General features: G+C 44.0%; 1 protein-coding gene across 1 annotated transcript in view; it reads left to right on the top strand.

Moving 5' to 3' along the window:
- Nucleotides 1–1,956: 1,956 nt before the first annotated feature.
- Nucleotides 1,957–14,745, top strand: part of ppid (peptidylprolyl isomerase D) — a 34,238-nt gene continuing 21,449 nt past the window's right edge. The window contains exons 1-2 of the mRNA XM_056286904.1: nucleotides 1,957–2,103; nucleotides 2,797–2,937. Of these exons, the coding sequence (XP_056142879.1) occupies nucleotides 2,019–2,103; nucleotides 2,797–2,937 (226 nt within the window). The 5' untranslated portion in view covers nucleotides 1,957–2,018. The remainder of the gene's footprint in view (nucleotides 2,104–2,796; nucleotides 2,938–14,745) is intronic.

Genomic DNA, 14,745 nt, shown 5'->3' on the forward strand with positions numbered 1-14,745 from the left:
TTGCTTTGTCTCCAAACCGTCCAACCTGAGCTGTCCCTCTAATATACTCCTTCCTAATCCTGTCCTTCTTCATCACTCCCAGTGAAAATCTTATCATCTTCATCTCTGCCACATCCAGCTCATCCCCCTGTTTTTTCATCAGTGCCACTGTCTCCAAACCATATAACATAGCTGGTCTCACCACCATCTTGTAAACCTTCCCTTTAACTCTTGCTGGTACCCTTCTGGCGCACTTTGGACAGTTGATCCCAAGTAGGTTGACGGACAAGATCAGGCAGGAGTCTCCATGGGCGATGATGTTATCGGATGACATTGTGATCTGTAGCGAAAGTAGGATGCAGGTGGAGGAGAGCCTGGAGAGGTGGAGGTATGCACTGGAGAGAAGAGGAATGAAAGTCAGTAGGAGCAAGACGGAATACCTATGCGTGAATGAGAGGGAGGACAGTGGAATGGTGAGGATGCGAGGAGTGGAGGTGACGAAGGCATATGAGTTTAAATACTTGGGGTCAACTGTCCAAAGTAACGGGGAGTGCAGGAGAGAGGTGAAGAAGAGAGTGCAGGCAGGGTGGAGTGGGTGGAGAAGAGTGTCAGGAGTGATGTGTGACAGAAGGGTACCAGCAAGAGTTAAAGGGAAGGTTTACAAGATGGTTGTGAGACCAGCTATGTTGTATGGTTTGGAGACAGTGGCACTGATGAAAAGACAGGAGGAGGAGCTGGAGGTGGCAGAGATGAAGATGATAAGATTTTCATTGGGAGTGATGAAGAAGGACAGGATTAGGTAGGAGTATATTAGAGGGACAGCTCAGGTTGGACGGTTTGGAGACAAAGCAAGAGAGGCAAGATGGAGATGGCTTGGACATGTGTGGAGGAGAGATGCTGGGTATACTGGGAGAAGGATGCTGAATATGGAGCTGCCAGGGAAGAGGAGAAGAGGAAGGCCAAAGAGGAGGTTTATGGATGTGGTGAGGGAGGACATGCAGGTGGCTGGTGTGACAGAGGAAGATGCAGAAGACAGGAAGAAATTGAAACTGATGATCCGCTGTGGCGCCCCCTAACGGCAGCAGCCGAAAGAGTAGTGTGTGTGTGTGTGTGTGTGTGTGTGTGTGTGTGTGTGTGTGTGTATAGCGTTTTCTTCTGAAACCGTCAATGCTGTTGCGAGTGCTCAATTAATGAGGAGCGGGCTGTCAACACGGATACAGGAAGAAATAGATTATTACATAGCAGTTATGTACCTGCTATGTATCTGCACAAAAAGTAAGTAAATGTGTGTTTGGTAGATTATTTCTTTGTTGTAACAATGCTTCTTGGCAATAAATCTTATACCGTTGGAAAGCCTGTTTATTTGCCTTTTAAATGGGGCCACATGTGTAAGGAACATGCATTTGTGGGGTGAGCAGCAGAGCTCAGTATGTGGGTTGCGCCCATGAAACATTTACCAAATCTTCTCTGCCAATGCAAACAGCTTATTTTGCTGCTGCTGTTGACTCTTGTGTTGAGCTTCTGGTACCCCAGGTGCTGATCATCAGCTGCCTGATAGAAGATGTCCTGCCAAGAAGCATCGTTACAACAAAGACATAACCTACCAAACACGCATTTCCTTACTTTTTGTGTTAAGTTTATATATATCAGAGAACCTGCTACAGACCTCACTGGTTCAGAGAACCTGCTACAGACCTCATTGGTTCAGAGAACCTGCTACAGACCTCATTGGTTCAGACCTCACTGGTTCAGAGAACCTGCTACAGACCTCATTGGTTCAGAGAACCTGCTACAGACCTCATTGGTTCAGAGAACCTGCTACAGACCTCACTGGTTCAGAGAACCTACTATAGACCTCATTGGTCGAGAGGAGAACCTGCGTCAGACCTCATTGGTTCAGAGACGGGATGGGGCGGAGCTTCTCCGTTCGGAGTTGGTGAGCTGGTAACAAGCACACAAGAGCAGGCACGGTGCTGGTAGTGCTCGTAGTGAGTTAGCTAGTCATTTGTTTATAATTCATCTATTTTGAAAATAAAAACATGTCTCACGCAACCCCGGCAGACAAGCCTTCAAACCCCGAGAACCCCCGTGTCTTCCTTGACGTTGACATCGGAGGAGAAAGAGGTCAGGAGAATCTAACAAGTTTTAATGCTGAATGGTACAGCCGTTAGCCTGGCTAGCTTAGCATCACATCGGCAGGTCATTGATCGTGATACTGTGTAGAAAACACGGACTCATCCAGTTCTCGTTACGTTATGTTGACTATCACAAAACAAAGTGGACCTGCAAGTGCGGAACAGTTTACGAGTGGTTTGTGAAACGAGGAGTCCCAGCAGCACGTGTAGCGCTACGAGACCTGGGTCCAGAGAAACGCGGTTCCTTCACCGAGAAGGGAAGGAACCACGTGGGTCAGCTACCTAAAAATAAGTCGCTCCTCGCTGTAGCGTGCATGATGATGGGCAGCTTGTAACGCAGGTCATGCTAGGTTGACATGGCATCGTTTCAGCTGCTTGTTAATGAATGCAAGGCAAACGATATGGTTTCACGTGAATCTCGCTATTGACTGCAGTTAATCGTTTGCTGTCAGCTGATCGACGTTTCGCTTGGCCAGTCTGGCCAGTCTTGTGTGCGAGCGGCGTGCAGTCTGGCTGCTGATGAAGACAACCACTCAGCGTGCTTTTCTTCTGCTTGCTTCTTCGGTTCAGTTTGTTTATGCTACTTTCTTATAAGACTTATTGTGGGGATTGCAAACTTGGGTCACTGGCTGATGCGTCATTTGGAATTTAAACTTAAATGTCCCCTGTTTTCTGTTCCCAGTGGGCAGAATAGTTCTGGAACTGTTTGCTGATATTACCCCCAAAACTGCTGAAAACTTCCGGGCGCTCTGCACTGGAGAGAAACAAATTGGCAAATGCACAGGGAAACCACTGCATTTCAAAGGATGCCCATTCCACAGAAGTAAGTAGTACTTTGAGGTACGTTGCTTGAACATTTACATGGTTTACTTTACTTTCTTTTTTATCAGCTAATGAGTGGGCAACCCCTAGAATCAATCATCCCAGGGAGCTATAATTAGGAACACTCATCCCTTAACACAAAGACTAACGAGGAGATCAGAATATGTGTAACCAGGTAATCATGATAACTTTGTCTTTAGGCCTATAACAGTTCTCTGAAATAAAAATGTGCTTCACAATCCAAACAAGACATCAAAAAATGGCGACGCAGTGAAAAGAATGACAATTAAAAATTAGAAAATTTAAAACAACACTAAGCCAAAACCTTGTATATGGCTGGACTGTGTATAGTCAATGTTCAAAATTATGGCCAATCTGTTACAAGGATAGTCATTGGTAGTGTGTATAATGGGAATTCCCAGGTATTGAATGTTCATCTTCTGTTTTCTGTGGCAGTCCCAGTAATATTTATTAAAGTATACTGAAGTAAGATATTGCATGACATGGTTAAGCTACGTTTGGGGAGGGGAGAGGTTATAAATGCAGTTGCAAGAACAATTCTTTCCATTCATGTCTTGGGATGTTTGATTTTAAAGATAACTTGGGTAAAATAGTTATAATTACAGTTACAGTGGTGCTTGAAAGTTTGTGAACCCTTCAGAATTTTCTATATTTCTGCATAAATATGACCTAAAACATCATCAGATTTTCACACACGTCCTAAAAGTAGATAAAGAGAACCCAGTTAAACAAATGAGACAAAAATATTATACTTGGTCATTTATTTATTGAGCAAAATGATCCAATATTACATATCTGTGAGTGGCAAAAGTATGTGAACCTTTGCTTTCAGTATCTGGTGTTGTTGCCCCCCCGTTTGTGCAGTAATAACCACAACTAAACGTTTCTGGTAACTTGGTCAGTTCTACACATCGGCTTAGAGGAATTTTAGCCCATTCCTCCATACAGAACAGCTTCAACTCTGGGATGTTGATGGGTTTCTTCACATGAACTACTCGCTTCAGGTCCTTCCACAACATTTCGATTGGATTAAGGTCAGGACTTTGACTTGGCCATTCCAAAACATTACCTTTATTCTTCTTTAACCATTCTTTGGTAGAATGACATCAGCGACCCTAAGCTGACATGTCATTGACGTGTGCTTAGGGTCGTCTTGCTGCATGACCCACGTTCTCTTGAGATTCAGTTCACGGACAGATGTCCTGACATTTTCCTTAAGAATTCACTGGTATAATTCAGAATTCATTGTTCCATCAATGATGGCAAGCCGTCCTGGCCCAGATGCACAAAAACAGGCCCAAACCATGATACTACCACCAGCATGTTTCACAGTTGGGATAAGGTTCTTATGCTGGAATGCGGTGTTTTCCTTTCTCCAAACATAACACTTCTCATTTAAACCAAAAAGTTCTATTTTGGTCTCGTATGTCCACAAAATATTTTTCCAATAGCCTTCTGACTTGGCCATGTGATCTTTAGCAAACTGCAGATGGGTAGCAATGTTCTTTTTGGAGAGCAGTGGCTTTCTCTTTGCAACCCTGCCATGCGCACCATTGTTGTTCAGTGTTCTCCTGATGGTGAACTCATGAACATTAACATTAGCCAATGTGAGAGAGGCCGTTAGTTGTTTAGAAGTTACCCTGGGTTCCTTTGTGACCTGGCGGACTATTACACGCCTTGCTCTTGGAGTGATCTTTGATGGTCAATTACTCCTGGGGAGGGTAACAATGGTCTTGAATTCCTCCATTTGTACACAATCTGTCTGACTGTGGATTGGTGGAGTCCAACTCTTTAGAGATGGTTTTGTAACCTTTCCAGCCTGATGAGCATCAACAACGCTTTTTCTGAGGTCCTCAGAAATATACTTTGTTCTTGCCATGATACACTTCCACAAACATGTGTTGTGAAGGTCAGACTTTGATAGAGCCCTGTTCTTTAAATAAAACAGGGTGCCCACTCATACCTGATTGTCATCCCATTGATTGAAAACATCTGACTCTAATTTCACCTTCAAATTAACTGCTAATCCTAGAGGTTCACATACTTTTGCCACTCAGATATGTAATATTGGATCATTTTCCTCAATAAATAAATGACCAAGTATAATATTTTTGTCTCATTTGTTTAACTGGGTTTTCTTTATCTACATTTAGGACTTGTGTGAAAATCTGATGATGTTTTAGGTCATATTTATGCAGAAATATAGAAAATTCTAAAAGGTTCACAAACTTTCAAGCACCACCGTACATTATCTGTTAACTCTCCCTCCTCTTTCATCTGTTTCTATCTGCGGATGTCTTGTTTTTGAAAGACTCAATCTGTATTGACTGTTTTGTCAGAGTGATTGGTACTTGTGGCACTTAAATAGTGCACTCTCCATCATGCCTCTTGGCGCACGGAGAGGCATTTTCTCTCCTATTCTGCTCTATGCTGGACTGTTGCAGTGCGCAACCAGATTTGGAAAGAGCAGCAAAATATTCTGTTCTGGGCACTTCAGTAGTAACCATGAGCAGCAGTATATTCTGTTCGTTAGCGTGCGATAAATATGGAATGAGCTGGAACCGCTACGCCAATTCATTTTGAAAGAGCAACAGCCACGTCGTTAGTTGGCTGAGCAATTGTGTAACTTCAGTGACGTCATTGGTCACCTGCTCTAGCGGCCAATTGTGTAAGCACTCAGTCACTCCAAACATAATTACAGTTAATGTTTCACATTCACACAGTGGCGGCTCCTGCAAAATCTGTTTTTTTGGGGGGGGGGGGGCAATTGTTTTGATGACAGCTAAGGTGACCCGTTCAGTGAGTAAATTAAGCTAAATCAGCTGCTAACTTGACCTTGTCACATTGCATTGTACAATTTGGGTTTTTTTTCTGGTCACTTCATGTAGCAATACCATCAGTAACCAGTAGGTGGCCACTTAAGACAAGGATTGTTCTTTAGGCTACAGTTGACCTTTTGCAAAGCACCGCCCCAAAACGGTGCTTGTCCAATCCTACCTTAGCAACGGTTTCCATGTGAGGGAGGTCCGTCAGCCTTTCAAACACACAGCAAAATGCTGAAACGGTGTGCCTATGGGATCTGCAAATCGGACACTAGATATGTGAAAAGTTTGGAGGGGTGTAATTCTCTTTTCCTTCCCGAAACCCAGAATGCAAGAAGCACAATGTCGCCAATGGATTTCGCAGTATAGCAGACCCCCTGGCCAGCTTAATCCATCCAGAATCAACACAAATACCTGTCTGCTCCAAGCTAAGCTTGCTACTAGCTATTATTGATAGCTAATATAGCTAACGTATTATTACTGTTACTTTTACCCACACAATGATTATTACCATTATCAACGTATCAACAACGTGTTACTAACAAAATAGCATTATTAATGTACCCGATGAACGTAACCAGCTTAGTCTGTGGCCAGAGATACCTCATTTAATGATAGCTAATGATAGCTAGCCTACTAACATAACTCTGTTATCTTAGTCACAGGTTAGCCAGGTTCCACCTTTCATTTCAGAGCATCAAGACCCGCACGGAGGGTCGGCTGGGATGGTCTCTGGCCAGTCTGACCTCCCCATATCCAGCCTGTTTTAAACGTTTCTCCCCCTCTGTGAGCTCCAGGTGGGGACCGGCCATTCAGAAAAGTCATTCCGCCCACGGGGGCATCTCGTTTGCCTTATTTTCTTGAAAATACCGGTTCTGGTCCAAAGGTTAAAAAAAATCATGGGGCGGTTCCCCCAGCCCCGGGGCATGGCCCTGGCCACCCTGCGACCCCCAGCAGCCCATACAGGGCCCTCGAAAAAGCCTGGATAAAAGAATGCCACGGGGAACTGTGGCCAAAATCAACACAATAATACTGTGATGTTGACAATGGATTATTAAAAAATATACCAATAATAAGTGAAATATTCAATTCAATTTTATTGTCATTAAAAACTATGTGCAGGCACATGTTAAAAATGAAATGAGGGCTGGGGCTTCACCAATCAGTGCAAGACAGACACAGACAAACACAGCAAACACAATATAAGATATACACACATGAAGACCAAAGCTAAAAATAAGTTAAAAGAGAGCTGGAGTACAAAATATTTAAAAATATCTACAGACATTCAGTGGGTAGCCAGGTTCAGGTGGGCAACAGCTTGTGGAAAGAAGCTGTTTTTGAGCCTGATAGTGCGGGCTCTGAGGCTCCTGTAGCGCCTCCCAGAGTGCAGGGGGGAGAACAGTCCATGGTTGGGGTGGGTGGGATCTCTGCTGATGCTCAGACCCCTTCGAAGGCAGCGTTTGTGATAAATGTCTTTTATGGCTGGGAGCTGGGTACCGGTGATATGCTGGGCTGCCTTGACGATCCGCTGCAGAGCTTTCTGGTCTACTGAGGTGCAGTTGCCGTACCACACTTGAGATGCAGATGGTCAGGATGCTCTCTATGGTGCAGTGGTAGAAGTTGGTGAGAATTTTGGGGGGTAGACAGACGCTCCTCAGGAAATGCAGGCGTTGTTGGGCCTTTTTCCACAAGGGCCTGGGTGTTTAATGTCCACGAAAGGTCCTCGCTGATGTGGACTCCATGCTCCACTTCCTACCCATTGATGTGTATGGGGGAGTGGCTGCAGCTTCTAGACCTCCTGAAGTCCACAATCAGCTCCTTTGTCTTCTGCACATTAAGGACAAGATTGTTGGTAGTACACCATGATGTGAGGTGCTCAACCTCGTCTCTGTAGGCCATCTCGTCATTGTTGGTGATATGGCCAATGACTGTGGTGTCATCTGCAAACTAACAATAACATTTGAAGGGTGAGTTGGCAGGCAGTCGTGGGTAAAGAGGGAGAAAAGGAGGGGGCTCAGAACACAGCCTTGAGGGGCACCTGTGCTGAGGGTCAGGGTGGAGGAGGAGTGGTCACCTAACCTAACAGACTGCGGTCTGTTGGACAGGAAGTCCAGGATCCAGTTACAGAGGGAGGGGTTGAGGCCAAAGAGAGGAGTTTGGTGGTTAGTTTGGCGGGGATGATAGTGTTGAAGGCAGAACAAATATTTAACTTACCCTACAGTGCAAGAGCACAACTGGTCCACAATGTGTTTCAGAATTAGTTGATGGGGTTTCTCATTCTCTGATTGCGACCAGTAAGCTTTACCCTCAATTACAGTCGCACCCGGCAGCCCGGAGTCCACGCACGTCAGTTTTACTTTTGATATTCTGAATGTATCCCTCCTGCATACTGTAGCCCCTTCTGCCTTTCACGGGATGATATAAAGAACGAATTACTCCAAAATGAGGGTCCGCGGTGGTGTAGCGGTCTAAGCATCGGCTTTGTGTCGATGCAGTTGCCCACTGGGGACTGAAGTTCGTGCTTTGGTCTCATCAGATCCGACTATGGCGGGATTCGATGAAGCAGCAATAATTGGCAACGCTGTCTTCGGGAGTGGGGCGGAGTCGGCTTGTGTTCATCACATGAATGCGTCTCTGTGTGTGTGGGGAAAAAAAGCAGTGGTTCGGCCTGGATTCGCCTTGTCACGGAAGTGGCGAGGCGTCTCCTTCGAGACTGTCGGCTGGAGAGATGAGGTTGGCGAATGCATACAGAACGAGGGTGGGTGTTTGAACTAGAATAGGGATCGATTGACTACTAAATTGGGAGACAAAGGGAAAAATCAGAAATAAATTGGAAAAAGATTACTCTTTTAATTATTTTTCTAATTATTATTTTAATAATTAATATTATTTTAATTATAAAAAAAGAATACACTTATTTTCTCTGGGAATGCGTTGATTTCTTCCTTTATGTTTTGGGGTTTTCTGGCTACTTCCTGGATGGTTCTGAAAAGCTTGGTGGGCATAGCAACAGTAACTAAGGGGGGCGGGACTTTGCGAAAGGTCAATTTTAGGACTGCTACTTCTAGGGGTTCATTGTAAATGTCTTGAATATAATTATTTTGGCCCTATAACGATTGAATCATCCATTGTGGTCATCAACAGATAAATTGTCATCTATGGGTTTACCCTCACAAATACCTTTGAATGTCGGCGTCTGGGTGGTGTGATGGTCTATTCTGTTGCCTACCAACACGAGGCTTGCCGGTTCGAATCTCATTGTTACCTGTGGCTTGGTCGGGCGTTTCTACAGACACAACTGGCCGTGTCTGCAGGTAGGAAGCTGGATGTGGGTATACAGTGCATCCGGAAAGTATTCACACCCCTTCACTTTCCCCACATTTTGTTATGTTACAACCTTATTCCAAAATGGATTAAATTCCTTTTTTTCTCCTCAATCTACATACAATACCTCATAATGACAAAGCGAGAAAAGTTTTGTAGAACTTTTTGCAAATTTATTAAAAATAAAAAACTGAAATATTGCATGTACATAAGTATTCACACCCTTTGCTATGACACTTGCTTTCATCAGATGGCCTTGCTTTTGTCAGATGGCCTTGCTTTCGTCAGATGGCTTTGCTTTCGTCAGATGGCCTTGCTTTCATCAGGTGGCCTTGCAGTTGTCAGGTGGTCTTGCTTTCATCAGATGGCCTTGCTTTCATCAGATGGCGTTGCTGTTGTCAGGTGGCCTTGCTTTCATCAGATGGCCTTGCTTTCATCAGATGGCCTTGCTTTCGTCAGATGGCCTTGCTTTCATCAGATGGCCTTGCTTTCGTCAGGTGGCCTTGCTTTCATCAGGTGGCCTTGCTTTCGTCAGATGGCCTTGCTTTCGTCAGATGGCCTTGCTTTCATCAGGTGGCCTTGCTTTCGTTAGGTGGCCTTGCTGTCATCAGGTGGCCTTGCTTTCATCAGGTGGCCTTGCTTTCATCAGGTGGCCTTGCTTTCGTCAGGTGGCCTTGTTTTCGTTAGGTGGCCTTGCTGTCGTCAGGTGGCCTTGCTTTCATCAGTTGGCCTTGCTTTCGTCAGGTGGCCTTGCTTTCGTCAGTTGGCCTTGCTTTCGTCAGATGGCCTTGCTTTTGTCAGGTGGCCTTGCTTTCGTCAGGTGACCTTGCTTTCGTCAGATGGCCTTGCTTTCATCAGTTGGCCTTCGAACACTCCAAACAACTTCACACAGTCGATAAAACGGGTTAGAATTTGTCAGTTCTTGCTCGTCACATTCTTGTGATAATGCACAGTTGTCCTGTTGCGCTGGTCCAACTGTGTGACAATGTTGACCCTCCCGAAAGCCGAAAAGTTTAGGCAACTGTGCATAAGCATCTTCAATGTTTCATGCTTCTTGACCTTCTCTGAGACATGATGCATATCGGTGAAACCCGTGGTTGTCTGAGCAACCAGGTGGCTTCATGACAGGATAATAGATATAGAAATGTACATTTTTTGAGACACTCACAAAGGCTGAAATTCTAAATAATTTACAATCGATGTTGCCTATTATTAGACCAGCATCTGCGTGTCCCAGAGGAAGTTGTGGCTATTCAGAAAGTGGATGTTTTGGCATAGAGCTAATTGGATCCACCCACAGTAACTGAATTTAATCTCAGTAGGTGACCAGTAATTTAATCTCAGTAGGTGACCAGTAATTTAATTTCAGTAGGTGACCAGTAATTTAATCTCAGTAGGTGACCAGTAATTTAATTTCAGTAGGTGACCAGTAATTTAATCTCAGTAGGTGACCAGTAATTCAATTTCAGTAGGTGAACAGTAATTTAATCTCAGTAGGTGACCAGTAATTCAATTTCAGTGGGTGACCAGTAATTTAATTTCAGTCGGTGAACATTAATTTAATCTCAATAGGTGACCAGTAATTTAATTTTAGTTGTAATTTAATCTCAGTAGTTGACCAGTAATTTAATTTCAGTAGGTGACCAATAATTTAATTTCAGTAGGTGACCAATAATTTCATCTCAGTGGGTGACCAGTAATTTAATCTCAGTGGGTGAACAGTAATTTAATTTCAGTTGATGACCAGTAATTTAATTTCAGTACGTGACCAGCAATTTAATCTCAGCAGGTGACCAGTAATTTAATCTCAGTAGGTGAACAGTAATTTAATTTCAGTGGGTGACCAGTAATTTAATTTCAGTAAGTGACCAGTAATTTAATTTCAGTAGGTGACCAGTAATTTAATTTCAGTAGGTGAACAGTAATTTAATCTCAGTAGGTGACCAGTAATTCAATTTCAGTGGGTGACCAGTAATTTAATTTCAGTAGGTGGCCAGTAATTTAATTTCAGTCGGTGAACAGTAATTTAATTTCAGTAGGTGACCAGTAATTTAATTTCAGTAGGTGAACAGTAATTTAATCTCAGTAGGTGGCCAGTAATTTAATTTCAGTGGGTGACCAGTAATTTAATTTCAGTAGGTGACCAGCAATTTAATCTCAGTAGGTGACCAGTAATTCAATTTCAGTGGATGACCAGTAATTTAATTTCAGTAGGTGGCCAGTAATTTAATTTCAGTGGGTGACCAGTAATTTAATTTCAGTAGGTAATCAGTAATTTAATTTCAGTAGGTGACCAGTAATTTAATTTCAGTGGGTGACCAGTAATTTAATTTCAGTGGGTGACCAGTAATTTAATTTCAGTAGGTGATCAGTAATTTAATTTCAGTAGGTGACCAGTAAAATGTTAAATTTCTCACCTTTATAACAAACCACATCTCATGAGAACTGGTTCAGAATTAAAATACAGTCGATTTTGCAGTGAAATCTGCGTCTCTCACGGCACATTTTACTTGTTTATTAGCGTATTTTCAACACTCCAATATGGCGACCCAGCAGATGCACAGCAGTGAAATACACATTCAGAGTCACACAACTTTATTTATCCCAGAAGGGCAATTCAGTTCCACAATCTACCCAGACCATACACAATGTACCCACACCATACACAATCTACCCAGACCATACACAGTCTACCCAGACCATACACAATGTACCCAGACAATACACAACGTACCCAGACCATACACAGTCTACCCAGACCATACACAATCTACCCAGACCATACACAGTCTACCCAGACCATACACAATGTACCCACACCATACACAATCTACCCAGACCATACACAGTCTACCCAGACCATACACAATGTACCCAGACCATACACAATCTACCCAGACCATACACAGTCTACCCAGACCATACACAATGTACCCAGACAATACACAACGTACCCAGACCATAAAGTCTACCCAGACCATACACAGTCTACCCAGACCATACACAATGTACCCAGACAATACACAACGTACCCAGACCATACAGTCTACCCAGACCATACACAACGTACCCAGACCATAAAGTCTACCCAGACCATACACAGTCTACCCAGACCATACACAATGTACCCAGACAATACACAACGTACCCAGACCATACAGTCTACCCAGACCATACACAGTCTACCCAGACCATACAGTCTACCCAGACCATACACAGTCTACCCACACCATACACAATGTACCCAGACAATACACAACGTACCCAGACCATACACAGTCTACCCAGACCATACACAATCTACCCAGACCATACACAGTCTACCCAGACCATACACAATGTACCCACACCATACACAATCTACCCAGACCATACACAGTCTACCCAGACCATACACAATGTACCCAGACAATACACAACGTACCCAGACCATACAGTCTACCCAGACCATACACAGTCTACCCAGACCATACACAATCTACCCAGACCATACACAATCTACCCAGACAATACACAACGTACCCAGACCATACAGTCTACCCAGACCATACAGTCTACCCAGACCATACACAATCTACCCAGACCATACACAATCTACCCAGACCATACACAATGTACCCAGACCATACACAGTCTACCCAGACCATACACAATCTACCCAGACCATACACAATCTACCCAGACCATACACAGTCTACCCAGACCATACACAATCTACCCAGACCATACACAGTCTACCCAGACCATACACAATCTACCCAGACCATACACAATGTACCCAGACCATACACAATCCACCCACACCATACACAGTGTACCCAGACCATACACAATCTACCCAGACCATACAGTCTACCCAGACCATACACAATGTACCCAGACTATACACAATGTACCCACGCCATGCACAATCTACCCATACCATACACAGTCTACCCAGACCATATAGTCTACTCAGACCATACACAATCTACCCACACCATACACAATGTACCCAGACTATACACAATGTGCCCACGCCATGCACAATCTACCCATACCATACACAGTCTACCCAGACCATATAGTCTACTCAGACCATACACAGTCTACCCAGACCATACACAATCTACCCAGACCAAACACAATCTACCCACACCATACACAATCTACCCAGATGTACCTAGACCATACACAATCTACCCAGATGTACCCAGACCATACACAATCTACCCAGACTATACACAATCTACCCAGACTATACACAATCTACCCAGACCATACACAATCTACCCACACCATACACAATCTACCCACACCATACACAATGTACCCAGACAATACACAACGTACCCAGACCATACACAGTCTACCCAGACCATACACAATCTACCCAGACCATACACAGTCTACCCAGACCATACACAATGTACCCACACCATACACAATCTACCCAGACCATACACAGTCTACCCAGACCATACACAATGTACCCAGACCATACACAATGTACCCAGACCATACACAATCTACCCAGACCATACACAGTCTACCCAGACCATACACAATGTACCCAGACAATACACAACGTACCCAGACCATACAGTCTACCCAGACCATACACAGTCTACCCAGACCATACACAATCTACCCAGACCATACACAATGTACCCAGACCATACACAGTCTACCCAGACCATACACAATCTACCCAGACCATACACAATCTACTCAGACCATACACAGTCTACCCAGACCATACACAATCTACCCAGACCATACACAGTCTACCCAGACCATACACAATCTACCCAGACCATACACAATGTACCCAGACCATACACAATCTACCCACACCATACACAGTGTACCCAGACCATACACAATCTACCCAGACCATACAGTCTACCCAGACCATACACAACGTACCCAGACTATACACAATGTACCCACGCCATGCACAATCTACCCATACCATACACAGTCTACCCAGACCATATAGTCTACTCAGACCATACACAATGTACCCAGACCATACACAATCTACCCAGACCAAACACAGTCTACCCACACCATACACAATCTACCCACACCATACACAATCTACCCACACCATACACAATCTACCCAGATGTACCTAGACCATACACAATCTACCCAGATGTACCCAGACCATACACAATCTACCCAGACTATACACAATCTACCCACACCATACACAATGTACCCACACCATACACAATCTACCCACACCATACACAGTCTACCCAGACCATATACAATATACCAAGACTATACACAATCTACCCAGACCATACACAATCTACCCACACCATACACAATCTACCCAGACCATACACAATCTACACACACCATACACAATCTACCCAGACCATACACAGTCTACCCACACCATACACAATGTACCCAGACCATACACAATGTACCCACACCATACACAAACTCACAGACAAGCAGCAAGTCAACAGTATGTCAGAGACAACAGACAAATCAATACATGGGCAAGAGATGCACACTGTCACCCTTGTGTGGCCATGCATGCAGACTCACACGAGGACCAGGCGAAGGATAAAAATTCACATTAGTTAAAAGAATAAATAGATAAATGAAGCATCCTAAGATGAATTGCACGTTACATT

This window comes from Lampris incognitus, chromosome 1 (genome assembly GCF_029633865.1).
Source record: "Lampris incognitus isolate fLamInc1 chromosome 1, fLamInc1.hap2, whole genome shotgun sequence".
NCBI lineage: Eukaryota > Metazoa > Chordata > Actinopteri > Lampriformes > Lampridae > Lampris > Lampris incognitus.